Raw genomic sequence first — 13,399 nt, 5'->3', positions numbered from 1 at the left:
CTCTCAAACTCTTTGGAAAGCCTTTGGATGCAATTAGGTATGCAGACCCTGTGAGTGACAGCCTACTGAGGAATTTACACAAACAGTTCTGTGATGTGGAAACTAAAGCAATGTTATCTCTCAGGTACTATGAGAGGTCTCCAGCATGAGCTTCACCAATTTTGCAGATTTACTTCAAGTCTTGAAAAAGAATCTATTGTGTGCCACTAAGAATACCTAATCCTGACAAAAATATATAGCATAAGAAGGTTCTGTTGTAAGGTTTCAGACCTCTCCTGTCATCTCACTGTGGTTACAGATCAAGTCAGCCAGCTTCTTCACTGATGAGCAAGAGAACATGCTCCAGCTGGCACACAAACAAACAACGATAGCCAAAGGACTAAACTGAAGTCTCACTTCAGTACTACATTTATATGGAAGGAAGTGCAACTTCACTGTTACAAGATGCCTCAGCCAGAGCCTGAAGCTGGGGCTCTGGCCTCTCCGAGAGACCAAGTATTTTTTGTTGCTTTTCAGAGCAAACAGGTACACTCTGAAACATTAAGCCTTCAAAAAAAGCTAGGTGCCAGGATTGAGCAAGTAAAATCAGTCATAACAAGAAGACTGAGGACTCCCCCTTTGCAAGATCTTTTATTAGAATAGGGCTAAGTGTGCACAGAAATGTCTATCCCATAAGCGGTGCTGTAGTTTGGAAATTTAACTGCTTTTACAGACTGGAAATGTCATCCCCCACTCCACAACAATGAAACCTAGACTGAAGTCACATTTGGCACCAGTTGCCCCAGATTGTGCCGCAGAAGGAATTCACAGGCTTTGAGAACCGCCCTTCACTCCAGGACCTGCACTTTTTCCCCTGAGATTACCTGACAGAACAATGACAGCACAAACAAGCAGCGGCAATACGGATATGTGAGAGAGCATCAGCTCTGACCAAAACACAGACCTCAGATACTTCCTGCGTGCTACACAGATCTCTGTAGGTCAAGAAACATGAACTAGTTTCCTGACTACAAGGAGGAAATCATGGCAGCTAGTCACACACCAGATGCCACATTTCTTTGGCAGTATGATGGGTTAACTATGCCCCCCTTATTTCCAAGGCTGGGAGGTAACCAGCAAAGAACTCTCATCCTTGATAATGGAAGAGACGATGGCTCTTAGAGAAAAGAGGAAGGAGGAGACCAGAACAGTAGAAGAGAGAGTGAAAAAGCACTACTGGGAAATTAATATCAATAGCTGAGACAGCCTTGAGGGTGCTCTGATCCACAGCACTGAAAGATCACACATACACACATCCCTGCTGTTTACTAAGAGGGGACACAACTGATTTGGGGGTCAAGCCATTTGTTTCAGACCCCTAACAGTTTTCTCAACTCATGGTCAGAGGTAGGCAGAAAGGAATCAAACAAGGGACAAGAGCTTCATGTGCAGAACTGCTAGAGGTTTTCAGGCAGTTCTGCATTTCTGTTACAGAACTGCTGGCAGGAGGGCTGCTGGACAACTCCAGCACACACAACTTGTTGCACTTCTAATCAGACTCCAGCATAAATATTGAAGGATGCACTACTGACCTAGAGCCCTCCAGTAGATTCACAGAAACCCATCAGTCATTTTATTATTGACCATCTCCACCCCTCAAGTAGTCTCTGAAAAATTTAGATTTCAGAGGAAAAACCCAGTCATGACAGCTGGAAGAACTGTTCCAAGGCCACTGCTGTGAGCAAACAAAAAAAAAAAACACACGAGCCTTAAGAACTCCTGCTAACAGTAAGGCAGCTTCTCTCTGAAGTCAAACCGAAGCTTGCTCATGAAGGAGATGAGTTCAGAACTGAGATTCCGCAATTTTATTTTTCTGTTTTGTTTTGTGCATGTGGCAACCGGTCCTCTGTTTTAGAATTGGGACACATGCTAAAGCCACATGCAAGGAAAAGGAGGCAGGGTCTACAATGGCTCTCTCTTTTCCACAAAAGAATATTTAAACCCAGACATCTCTGAGAAGATCATTCCAGATCTGAGATTTTTTTTTCCCCATTGTTATTAAAGAAAACAAACGACACCACCTTTTCACATGCAACAGAGTTATATGTGAAATGAAACAGTAAAGCTAGGGTAGAGAATTTGCTGTAGTCTGTAGGCAGCAATAACCTTGCACTGCCTGAAAAAGGCAGCCACAGTAGATGGGCTCTGGTGCAAAGTGTCATTTGTAACACTGCACTATGTATTGACACTGCTGTCCAAAATAACGTTCTTGCAGAAGGTACACAGACCTACATTGGAATGTTCAAACTAGTTCAAATTAGGAATATATCTTCTTTCATCAATAATTTAATCCTATGGCTTACTTATATAATCCTCACATAACATATACTAAAGAAGGCTTCTAGGTTGTTCATATCAGAAAGACACTGGTAAGAGAAGGTCACGAGTTTTCTGAAACAGTTTTCCTTTTCCCCTCACATAATATGCAACTCCCTTAAGAGATGTAGAGTTCATCAGACACAGGGTAAGAAATTTAACCTCTCTCAAAACCTCATCCTGAAAGCCTGAAGAAATCTGAACATAAGTTCTTCGGCTAGTGCAATCATGGCAGCAAACAAGCTGCATGTGAAAACTGCAAAGAGCAAATGAGCATCTGTCAAGACTTGGTCTTTACATTATGAATCAAGCTAGAAGCAGCCATGCCTTCAAATGAGTAATTTTCACCTGTCAGGCCTTTCTAGATGCTGTTAGCTTTCTCTTGCCACTGTGTTGATCAGACTGCAGTGCTAATTGTAGGCCTTCCTGCAATATAAACATGCAATGGCTGGAACAGAAGCAATTAATAGTTCACACTGCTAACTACTTCTAAGTTTCATATCAGATCTTCTGGTAGACAGCCTGTTCAGCTAGACTTAGAGCAACAAGGACTGAAGACTGCATCAACAGCCACTGGTTGCTGTGCAAGATGTGGAGTAGGCTATGGATACTTGTCTCGGTGTTTCTCAGCCCAGTTCTTTTATTCAATCACCACATCCCTCTAAGGAAAAGACTGGAAAAAACAGCCACAGACAGATGAGGAAAAAAAAATAATGAGGAAAAAAATTCCCTTCCCTTTGTTGTCTGACTGGGCAGCAACTCAAGTGGCAAAACTGTAGGTAAAAGTAGCTCACACTAACACCCCTATTTCGTCACTCTCTGGCAACAGAACTTCCAAAGAAAAGCATATCTTAACTTCTCATAAGAGGCATTCACTGAAAGATTAGTCAAACTACACCTGAAAGAGAACCACAAGAAACACCTTGTAAACAAACAAAAACCAACTCCAGAATCCCGTCTCTTGCCTCTGCTGTGCTCATTTTGACCCTTGCCGTCTTGTCATGGCAAGGGAAATACTGAACATGCAAGTAGCAGGATTTAACACAATTTAGAAACACTTCAGCCTCTAAAAGTGAAAAATTAGTAGGTAAGCAGCAGTCTTAACATAAAAGGAGGAGAATGTGAAAACGGTCAAAAGATAACAAGTGAACTGCTTATGCTTGCTGCTCTAAACTCCTGATCAGCTTGAGGACTAAGCAGAAAACTTCTGACCTCAGTCCTGGGCTAAAATCACATTTGGTATTAGTGAAGTAAAACTGCCCTTAGGTGGTTTTGCTGCACGAGAGCTATTCTCCCACATCTGCGAGTTGCAGTAGCTGAACTTACATCCCACAACTCTAGAGCTGCTCTTGCTGCACTACAGAACTTCCTGAATCGAGATCCCATCCTATCCTGCTTAAGTACATTAATTCCTTTGCATTTCGGCCCTATTGCCTAAACCAGTCCTCATACTATATTGGCTAGGATGTGTATCTTACCTTGACATTCTGAAGAGAAGCCAGCTCCACAGCTTTTTGGGCCAAAGTTAGCAAATTGGCTTCTTGAGAAACACGCCGTCTCCTTCGTGTACTCTGGATTACACCTCTTCTAACACCCTGAAAGTCATTAGTTCTCGGAGCATTTTCTTCAGCTGCTGCTGTCTGTTTCTCCCCATCTCTACCGTTCTGGGCCACAGCTTGCCTCTCTGTTTCCATCTGACACAGTTCACTGTTGACCAGGGCGTCCTTCTGCCCCAGATCCATTCTCTTGGGGTGTGAATAGCTACTTTTGTTGTGGGCCAGCGATTCAGGCGGCTGCTGCAATGGGACCTCTTGCTGATGTGTGTGCCAGTGATGGAGAAATAAATTGCTAGATTGTTCTTCTGCCTGCTTGGAAGCCAACACGTCTCCTGCAGATGTCATCAGGACACCTTCTTTGGAGAGTCTCCGTGACCTTCTTGGAAAGGGAATCTGGGTCTGAGGTAGCACTGTCTGTTGGTTCTGCTCTGTTAGAGCCTTGAATAGTTCCTGGTTCCTCTCCGTTTGCTGAAACTGGTGTGCCATCATGTGATGCTGAGGTGCTGCAGCTGCCACATGAGGCTGTGCTATGGAAGCAGTTTGCTGTAGACTGAAGGCTTGCGTGGCAGCCTGTTGCTGCTGCTGTTGAGGATAGAAATTTTCAAACAGCTGTAGTTGGGGAAGAGCTTGCTGTTTTTGCTGAGCAGTAAATGCTGGACTGGAAGAAGCTGGTGCTTCTTGAAAGACATGCAGTAATTCAGGAAGACCTTGCTTCTGGCCTTGGTGACCAAATGCAAGTTGGAAAGGCTGCAGTGGCAGACTTTGATTCTGCTGCTGCTGCTTCTGCATCTGATGAAAAGAATTCATTTGTGCTTGCTGTCTAACCAGGGCTTGCTGTTCCAGCTGAGCCTTCTGGGACATCATTTGCTGGACAGCATCTTCATACAAGTCCAGCTGTGACACAAACACTCCTTTCTCTTGATTTCTTTTAAGGGCTTCGGGGTGGCCATAGAACCCTGGGGCACCAGCATTGGAGTGGGGTCCTTTAGGGTTGCCCCCAAAAACCATACCGTGGTTCCACATTGCAGGTGGAGACTGCCAGTGGGCATCACCTCTCTCTGGCAACCGGTTTCCCATTAGGGAATTCTGCCATTTGACAGCTGTCACTGGCTGGGACATCATCATTGATTCTCCCCTGTCTTGATTGTAAACAGAGTTCATCAAAGCAACATTGTTAGGGGCACTTGTTAATCCTCCTGTGTGAGGAATCTCCATGGTTTGGGAGACTGGTATATTCCCTCCGTGACCATAGTACTGGCCTTCTTTAAGCTGCTGCTGTGGTTCTTTTGATGACACAGCTATATCCTGTTCATTAAAATAAGCAATTCGTTTCCCAGTCCTTTTGGTTGAAGACTTTTGCTGAGTCTGAAGATTCATGATTCAGTCTGTTCTACCAGCTGCACACACTGTATTTACAATCCACCCATCCCTGAGGTTGGGGGAGAAAAGGCACGTAAGTCTGTCTTTTCCATTCAGTTTTAATAATAAAGGGCAGGAAAGAAGTCCAGATGAAAGTACATCCACTTCCTTTTTCTTCGCGTGCTTCTCAGACTTCTTTTCACTCTTATCCTTTGTGGTTCAGAGGTCAGCAGGGTCCACTTAGTTACAGGTCCTGAAACAGAGAAGTAATTGCCATGAATCATCAGCAAACAACTGGAATACAAGCAGTCATGCAATAAACAGTGATGTACATGTCTGTCCCGTTTCTGACGGAAATGAAGATCGGTGCAATGTATGTCAGAAACAATAGATATTACCTGCTAAGAAAATGTAAGACAACTTAGTTTTACAAAACAGACATATTATATTTACATGATGCACACAGACTTCTGACTCATCCCTCAAGCTTATTCTTCATTTCTCTTAACATTTCTCTCTTCTGGCCAATTATTTCTATGTCTTCCTGTAGCCAGGATAATCTGAACTCAAAAACACACAGGAAAAAAAGTAAATTAAAATAAACTGATGACTGAGCAAAGAGAAAAATGATGTGTCAGGCCACATTTCCCAAAGACATTAAAAACACACACACGCCAAGGCAGCACACACAGCAAGATGTTACATTCAGCATTTTGAAGTAAACAGTCCAGCAGCAGGCCATCATTTCTTCCTAGCCCCCAATCATTACAGTTGCTTTCCAATTTAGAACTGCCCATCAGGCATCCAATTGCTGCAGACAGGGCCTGCTCAACCTGTTGCCCTCTCAGATGCTTTTTTCAACAGCTGAAAGCAACTGCTCCTGTTCAGGTCACACTCATGGCATAGTAGCTCTGGCAGATTATCACAACTGCTCCTGAAAATCATCAAACATCTGTTGTTGTAAAGCTAAAAACGTAACAGGAGAAACTTTTTCCAGAACAAAGAGCCTAAGACAATTCCACTCTTTTGTTCCCTGGAAAAAAGCTAGCCACAAACTCAGGCTTTAAGATCCTAATTTACAGGATTAAGGTCTAATGCATACATGTAATACACATACTAGGGTTTCTATTAGGACACCTATAGCCTTTTAACGAATTTAGTTTTAAATTTAGTGAAATTGTTAAACTAATAAAACCCAAGTACCAATATGCAGGTCTCTATTACTAACTTTTTTCAATACATACTATGTTCCACTTCAAGTCACACTGTGCACACACTTCAGAAAGGTTTTAAGAGATCATTAAAAAAAATCTAATTTTATTGCATCCGCTTTGCTATAAAATCATGTTTCCCTTGACTACCAGGTATAATTCTCAAGCTTCAGAGGCACAGGCATGAACAACAACTATAGCAAGGATTCTTCAGGGATTCTGCAAAACCTGAAAAAGTTTAAGGACTCCCTTACCTGAGATGAACTGGACACAGACAACTGTGGGAGAAACCCACCAATTGTAGACATGGACTAAAAGGCCTTAAATCTCAGAGAATAACAGCAATTTAAAACAAAGAGGAACGTTTTTCTTGACTGATAAAATGAAAGCAGGTCTGTAAATTCACTAATACCTACTACTAAAATAGTACATTTCATTCCAGAGTCACCAAGTGTTTTTAGAAAAATCTGCAATATAGGAATTGACTGCAGAAGTCCCTTCTTCCTGTATATGAAAAGGCAGGAGGTTTTCTATTTGTACTGTGGACATACCAGAAAATTCTCAAGAAAGAGCAAGGCCATTTCTTATTAAAAAAACTGCCCTTGAATTTCCCAAGTCTACACAAAGCAGGGAAGACTAACACATACACATGCCACTGAAGCCTGCAATAAATCCTTTCATCTCTCTATAGAAAAAGAAAAATAACAAAAGTGTACAGCTCACTAAAGTCCTGTAACTTGAGTCTCCTCTAAACGGATATGGCTATGGTGCAGATTTTAATGCTGGGGTGGAGTTGGGAGTGTGATGAGGAGGAAAAGACAAAGGGTTTAAATTAACTTACGCAATTTCCACATTGGAGGCCAGGCTTGGCTTCAGTGCTAGTGGAACCATGGGCCTGTGTTTCACAGAGATGTGACTCACTTCCTCAGTCTGTTACATAGCTGTTCCCCCCCACGCTCCCTCCCCCTTCGCCCTGGCTACAAACCATGGATCTCTGCCACCCCGTATCACAGAGCCAGGGCGTTCCTTCCTTCTTCAAGCAAAACTTCTCAGCTCATTTACCAGTCCTCTTTCAACAAGACAAAAATAACCCTAAGAGAAATTGTGGACGCATGAGATGAAAAAAAAAAATAAAAATCTTTAAATTGCAACTAGTGCACGCAAAAAAAAAAAAACAAGGAAAAAATTATTTGATGAAATCCTCTGTCAAAATGTCACAATGAGAGGAAAAAATATCCCACAACAGGAAACTTGATCCCTGGTAGCATAAACGTAGAGGTGACAATGTTGCTATATGCCTCTCGAGAATGTTAATATTATTCTCTTGCTTTTTGCAGCACTGCTAGGAATTTCACAGAGCTAACAGCTTTACCACAATACCTTAGTAATGCTAATAATAATGGTTAATGATATTATCTTACTTTCTGAAATCATCACAAAATCTTTTTCTCTCCAAATCAGACAACCTCATACCTGCTTTCCTTCCATTGATGTTTGTGTGGTTTTGTATTGATCAATCCCCTAATTATCATAAAACAATGTATTTGTTTTCTGTATATCAGAAGACATTATCACTAGAACAAATTTAAACCTCTAACACAACCTTTAGATCTCTGCTGAAACAGATTTGCTACTCTTAGGCAGCACTCAAAAGGAAGAACCCCACAGCTGGCAAACAACTTCAATGATCCTTGTATTTAACCCTTAAAAATGAAGCAAACAAACAAAAACCAACACAAACAAAAAGGTGGCGACTGAGGTCTGCAACCACATTCAAAAGTATCCAAAACACCTTTAGCAAGACCTCTCACAGCTTTCAAAGTGTTGCATTTACACAGCTCTCCAAACCTTCACTTTTGTGGATCCTCCACTACTAGATCAGAAACCATGGATATTACAAAGTCTATCTTGGGCTGGTTTAGAATTACCCCTGTCTAGAAAAGAGATGTAACAAAAGTATTATGAGGCAAAGTTTACCAAAAACAAGTAAGTTCTGAGATAACCTAAAAGAGGAAAAGGAATATGTATGTGCGCGTTGCATAAAGAGGCTTCTAAAAATATTGTGTGCCTCTTACAGAAGTTACCTTGTTTGTCACTTCAGAAGACTGTAGTCATTGACCAACTGAAGTTACAACAGCACAAAACCCAAGACAGTAAAAATGGCATTACTGGGGAGGAAAGGGATTTAAGGTACTTTGAACAAAACACAAGGAAAATCCCAGCTCCCCCAGCTGCATGCAAAAACAAAGAAGTCCTAACTGAGAAGTCTCTTCTTGGGAAGAGAAAAAAGAAAAAAGATTTAGTGCATTTAGTGCTAGCTGATAAAACATCACAAAATTAACATTTTAAAATTTCTTTCAATATAGGAAACAGCTGGAAAATATCTTGAAAGTCATCATAATAATAAAGTCCATAGTTTAAGCTGAAGTTATAGACGTTCAAGCTGCAGCATGACTATGCTCCAGGAAAGCTCACACTTGGCAGCTTCATTGGCTGAGCGCTGCTAGCTCTATGACTAAGCAGGCTTCCCTCCCTGAGGTCAAGGGACGAGCTCACATTATCATCATCCCAGCCAATTATCTGCTTTGGGGTTTCTTGTTTTGTTTTACTTTAATTTCAGCACAAGAGTCAGCCTGAAGTTGCACAGTAAAATGGCAACACACTTTCAGGCTTAAATGTGCTTTGGAGCAGTGTGCCTCTGAAGAGTTCTTACCTTCAAACAAAGCACAGTGCCAGGTATGATACCATAATTCCCAGAAGATAATGTGTCTTGCCTCCAAATATACTGAGGTGTTACAATACTCTGCATTGCTTTTACAATGCACAGGGAAAAAACAAAACCTAACATCAGTACATTTAATAACTCTAAGGTTTGGCATGCACCATACCAGTTACTTTCGCTTCCAGTAACTCCTGGCATGTAAAGAACAACTCAACCTTTCTTCAGAAAAATATGAATTGAGTATCACCTCCTTTAACACTGCAAATATTTTAAGACTTCTACGAACTCTTCTGTGGTGCAAGGCTTTCTCTTCTAGATGAAAAAGAATGAAAAAGAACAAATGAAAAAGATGAAAAGAACAAATCAGATACACGTAGAGCCAACTGATACTTATGCAGCATTTCCCAGAATGAAAAAGCATAAGCAATGTAATCTATGGCACCTTACTGAGAGAAGTTAAGGTTAGCATTTTTTAGCTAAAACTTCTTTACCATATCTGCACTAGAGCCTTATCAAAGAAACCATAAATACAAAACGAGGCTGGGATTTCAGAAAAGTCAGCTGAAAGACTTAAGTATATAGCATGACTAAAAAGCTCCCTGCCAGCATCCAGGATGCTGTTCTCAACTACAGTAATTTCAAGACACAGAGAGCCACCAAGAAGTGCAGGGCACAGGCATTCAGAGCCACTCGCGAGGCAGGTGCCAGCCCTGAGGTTCCTTTAATAGATTTTACTTAACTGAAAGCAGTTTCTGCAGAACTGATCCCTTCCCACTGCAACCAGCTTATCTCAGTTTATCATTAGCCTAGAGAGTTTGCTATAAAACCTTTTTAATTTCAAGTATTTTTCTTAACTTAAGAATAAAAAGTCTATGTGATTTGATGGACAAGTTAAAAAACATTGCAACCATTTCCTATAGAAAAAAAAAATCTCCATATAAAACTTTTTGCCTATATATTTAACAACCTCCCACCATTATTTCTTCTTCTTTACATACTGTCTTCCATCAGGCATGCACATATTTCACAATTCCACACACCAAGTTCACGACCTCACAGGCTGAAGTAACGTTAAACACTACTCTTCAGCCCATCTGTGAGGGTTGTGAAGTCCTGTCCTTTGCTTAGTTCATCTGCTACGCCCCCTGTACTTGGCACGATAAGCAAGTTTAAACGGTGCAGATTCCTAACATCCTTTGAGATTGTTTCTCTGAGAGAACTGCAGAAGTGACTTCATAAAGACCCTGACCTCTCCTCAAACCTTGACAAAGTCAAGAATGTAGGAAGCTATAATGAATGGTAGCAGGCATCTTCTACTTCATCACTTTAAGCTTAGCTTTTAAGTGTTTCAATTTTAGCTTTTTTCATGTGATAAATTAAAAAGAAAACATGTTCATGAGTGCTAGGTAATGCACCTTCTCAGCCTTACCCACAACAATGTTGTCAGTTCCTTGCAGGGAATCTGTCAAATTAGAGTGATGAGAACAAATTCCCACTAAATCCTCCTGCTGCTAGCAACTCAAATTACTGATCTTCCTTTAAGAAGCTCAATCACTTAGTGATGATCAACAGACTCCATAAATAATTTTACCACTTAAGTCAAATGTAGCAAGCTAGTCAGTGTCCCAAGAGAACAAGGTAGCCACCCCCCCCCCCCCCCCCCCTTGAATTTGCTCATTATTATGGTTAAATCCCACATTTATGAAACAGGTAAAAATCACCACACACATTTTAGCCATGAGGAACGAAGAGGAACTAACTCATCTAAGATCATGCAACAAACCGGGTCAAAAATCAGAAAACAGATAGAGGACACTAGTTACCAGTCTCCCTCCAAATCAAGAATAAAACATTGTTTAAATCTACATGCAAGAGGTAAAAATTGGATATGCTATTTATATTCACACAGCAAGAGGAAAGAAAATTTAATTCCTCCAGTGCAATGGCAGGACACTGACAGTTCAGCAATGTAGGTTTTGGTTTTCTTTGTAAATGGCCGGAGATTTATCATGCATCACAAACAAGAAATTTATCCCAGCTAACAGAAACTGGCCCCTACGAAACCGCCACCACTTATTGCAACAGTCTCAAGTACAAACCAAGGAAGTGATGAAAACATGGGACAGTTTTTGCGTTTGGTGGAGGATTTGCAATGCTTTTGCACAGCTTGTCCATACCCTATGTATATGACAACAGCGACAACAGCTTCAATCTCTCCCTCAAAAGCCTCTCCTACACACATAACTTTGTCACATTTTCTTCCAGACAGTTAGCAACATCAGAATTCCTGCAGATTGTTTGCAACCACTCACTCACCACCTTCAGACACCTTCAACAGGAAGGATAACAGCACAGCTTTCCAACAGATTGCCCCAGGACAGAACAGAGAAAGCAGAAAATAGACCGTGCTTGTAAATTCCATGGAGCAAAGCACAGCAAGCTACCCAAAGGACAGGGAGGGGAAAGCTCAAAGCAATGGAGAAATGCACCATTGTTCAAGAAAGCCAAAAAAGTAAATGGAAGATGAGGGTTAGTGTCCCCTTCACCTTATTCTGTATTGTAGAGCAGTTGCCACAACTTAGAAAGCCTGTCTCTCCAGGGAGAAGTGTATTTTCCAGGAGTCTGGCACCACAGAAGAGCAGCAAATGAAGCCCGAAGTGAGCAAGCAAGAATAATCAATTGAACGGTCTCCAGCTTAAAAGAAGGTAAATGCAAAGCACTAGAAGCAAATATCAATCATTCTGACCCCACCTGATTAAGAGACTAACCCAGTGAACTGTATCAGATGGAAGTCCTAGAAATCAATAAAGCAAGGAAATGGGGAAGGCTTACTCGTTCAAATGGCATTGCTTAGCAAAAAAGGAATTCTACAGCACACCCATAATTGGGATGAATATATCAAAGGAAAACAGCTCCACAGACAAACAATAACAAAAAGGAAAAACAATCCAGGAAGCTTGACAACGTCCACGGTTGCCTAAAGGTGCCTGCCTGCAACTAACAAACACACACCTAAATTCTCAAAAAGGAAGTTTCCAGACAGTTCAGGGAGTTCAGTGCCTTCAAGAAACCTGCCAAAAATAAGCTATACATTTGAGTTGCCTTCCTCAATTCAAGCTATAAACTGAGGAGGATCGCTGTCAATCTCTAGGATTTTCCACCAGCCTGGCAAAGTCTGGCACAAACAAAAAGTTCCACCAGAACAAAACCAGCATGGATGAGGAAGAACAACTATTAAAGAAACAGACTGAAATTCTAAAACTCAAAAAACTTAAAACTTAAACAATGAAGGAAAAAAATAACTGATTTATTTTTAAACAAATTGACAATGTTGTTTCTAGCAGCTGTTGAAAAGGTACGACACTGAATACAAACTAGACTCTCAGTTTAATTTATCCAAGCAAAAGTATGAGTGGTATTTGCAAAATAACTGAAGTTTTGCCCACCCCTCATCTTGAGAGAACTCAACGTTCAAGATTTGCACCAGACTCTTATCTTTGTCTTGCACAGTAACAACATGCAGCTCTTGGAGAGAACTAGGAGACAGAGACAGAGATGTAAACCATCCTTTTGTAAACAGAAGGGCAGGAAAGCCCATCTTTACAAATGGCTTTAAAACAGAGTGCAGAATTATACTTGAACCAGTTAGATACACAACACATTTCTAAAATTAGTTAATGTTTATAAACTGTGCTGAAGTTTTGAATATATTTTATAATCCACCATCATGGCAAATACTGTGATCTGAAAAGGCTTAAGCAGCCTTAGAGTGCAGAGAGCGCAATTAAGGAGTATGAAACACTGCTTTCAGTCTGAAGTTATGTGAACGTCCTATTCTTTCCCACTGGAAATGGGTTAACTGTTCTCATTGTAAACTCTCGGATAGCTATTTTAAGCTTTTTTGTTTGGAGCTGTCAGGGAAGGCAGTTGCTAGCAACAAAGAGACCAACCAAGGACTCAAACATACAGGAATTACAGAAGGCTCTAAAGTCAGAACAGCAAAGAGCAAGCCAAAAGCTTCTCTCTGCACGCGTATTCACATAGCTGACATAGCCACAGCGAGTCCTTCCCTCTGAACGCCTCCCCTGCCACAAACACACCAGCTGCACCATTGGGTGGACACATCCCGGAGACAGAGCCAACCTCTCTGCACTTTTGCCCTGAAAAGAAAACACGTTTGAATGCGATAAGCTGCA

The 13,399-nt window shown here is 41.2% G+C and overlaps 1 protein-coding gene across 3 annotated transcripts in view; it reads right to left on the bottom strand.

The window, feature by feature from the left end:
• The window catches only part of MIDEAS (mitotic deacetylase associated SANT domain protein), a 52,662-nt gene that overhangs the window by 20,172 nt on the left and 19,091 nt on the right, over window positions 1–13,399 (bottom strand). For all 3 annotated transcript variants that reach the window (XM_068684018.1, XM_068684019.1, XM_068684020.1), the window contains exon 2: window positions 3,834–5,523. In XM_068684018.1, the coding sequence (XP_068540119.1) occupies window positions 3,834–5,288 (1,455 nt within the window). In that variant the 5' untranslated portion in view covers window positions 5,289–5,523. The remainder of the gene's footprint in view (window positions 1–3,833; window positions 5,524–13,399) is intronic.

This window comes from Anas acuta, chromosome 5 (assembly GCF_963932015.1).
Source record: "Anas acuta chromosome 5, bAnaAcu1.1, whole genome shotgun sequence".
NCBI lineage: Eukaryota > Metazoa > Chordata > Aves > Anseriformes > Anatidae > Anas > Anas acuta.
Note: the sequence above shows the minus strand (reverse complement) of the source record. Positions and strands in the feature narration are given on the sequence as shown.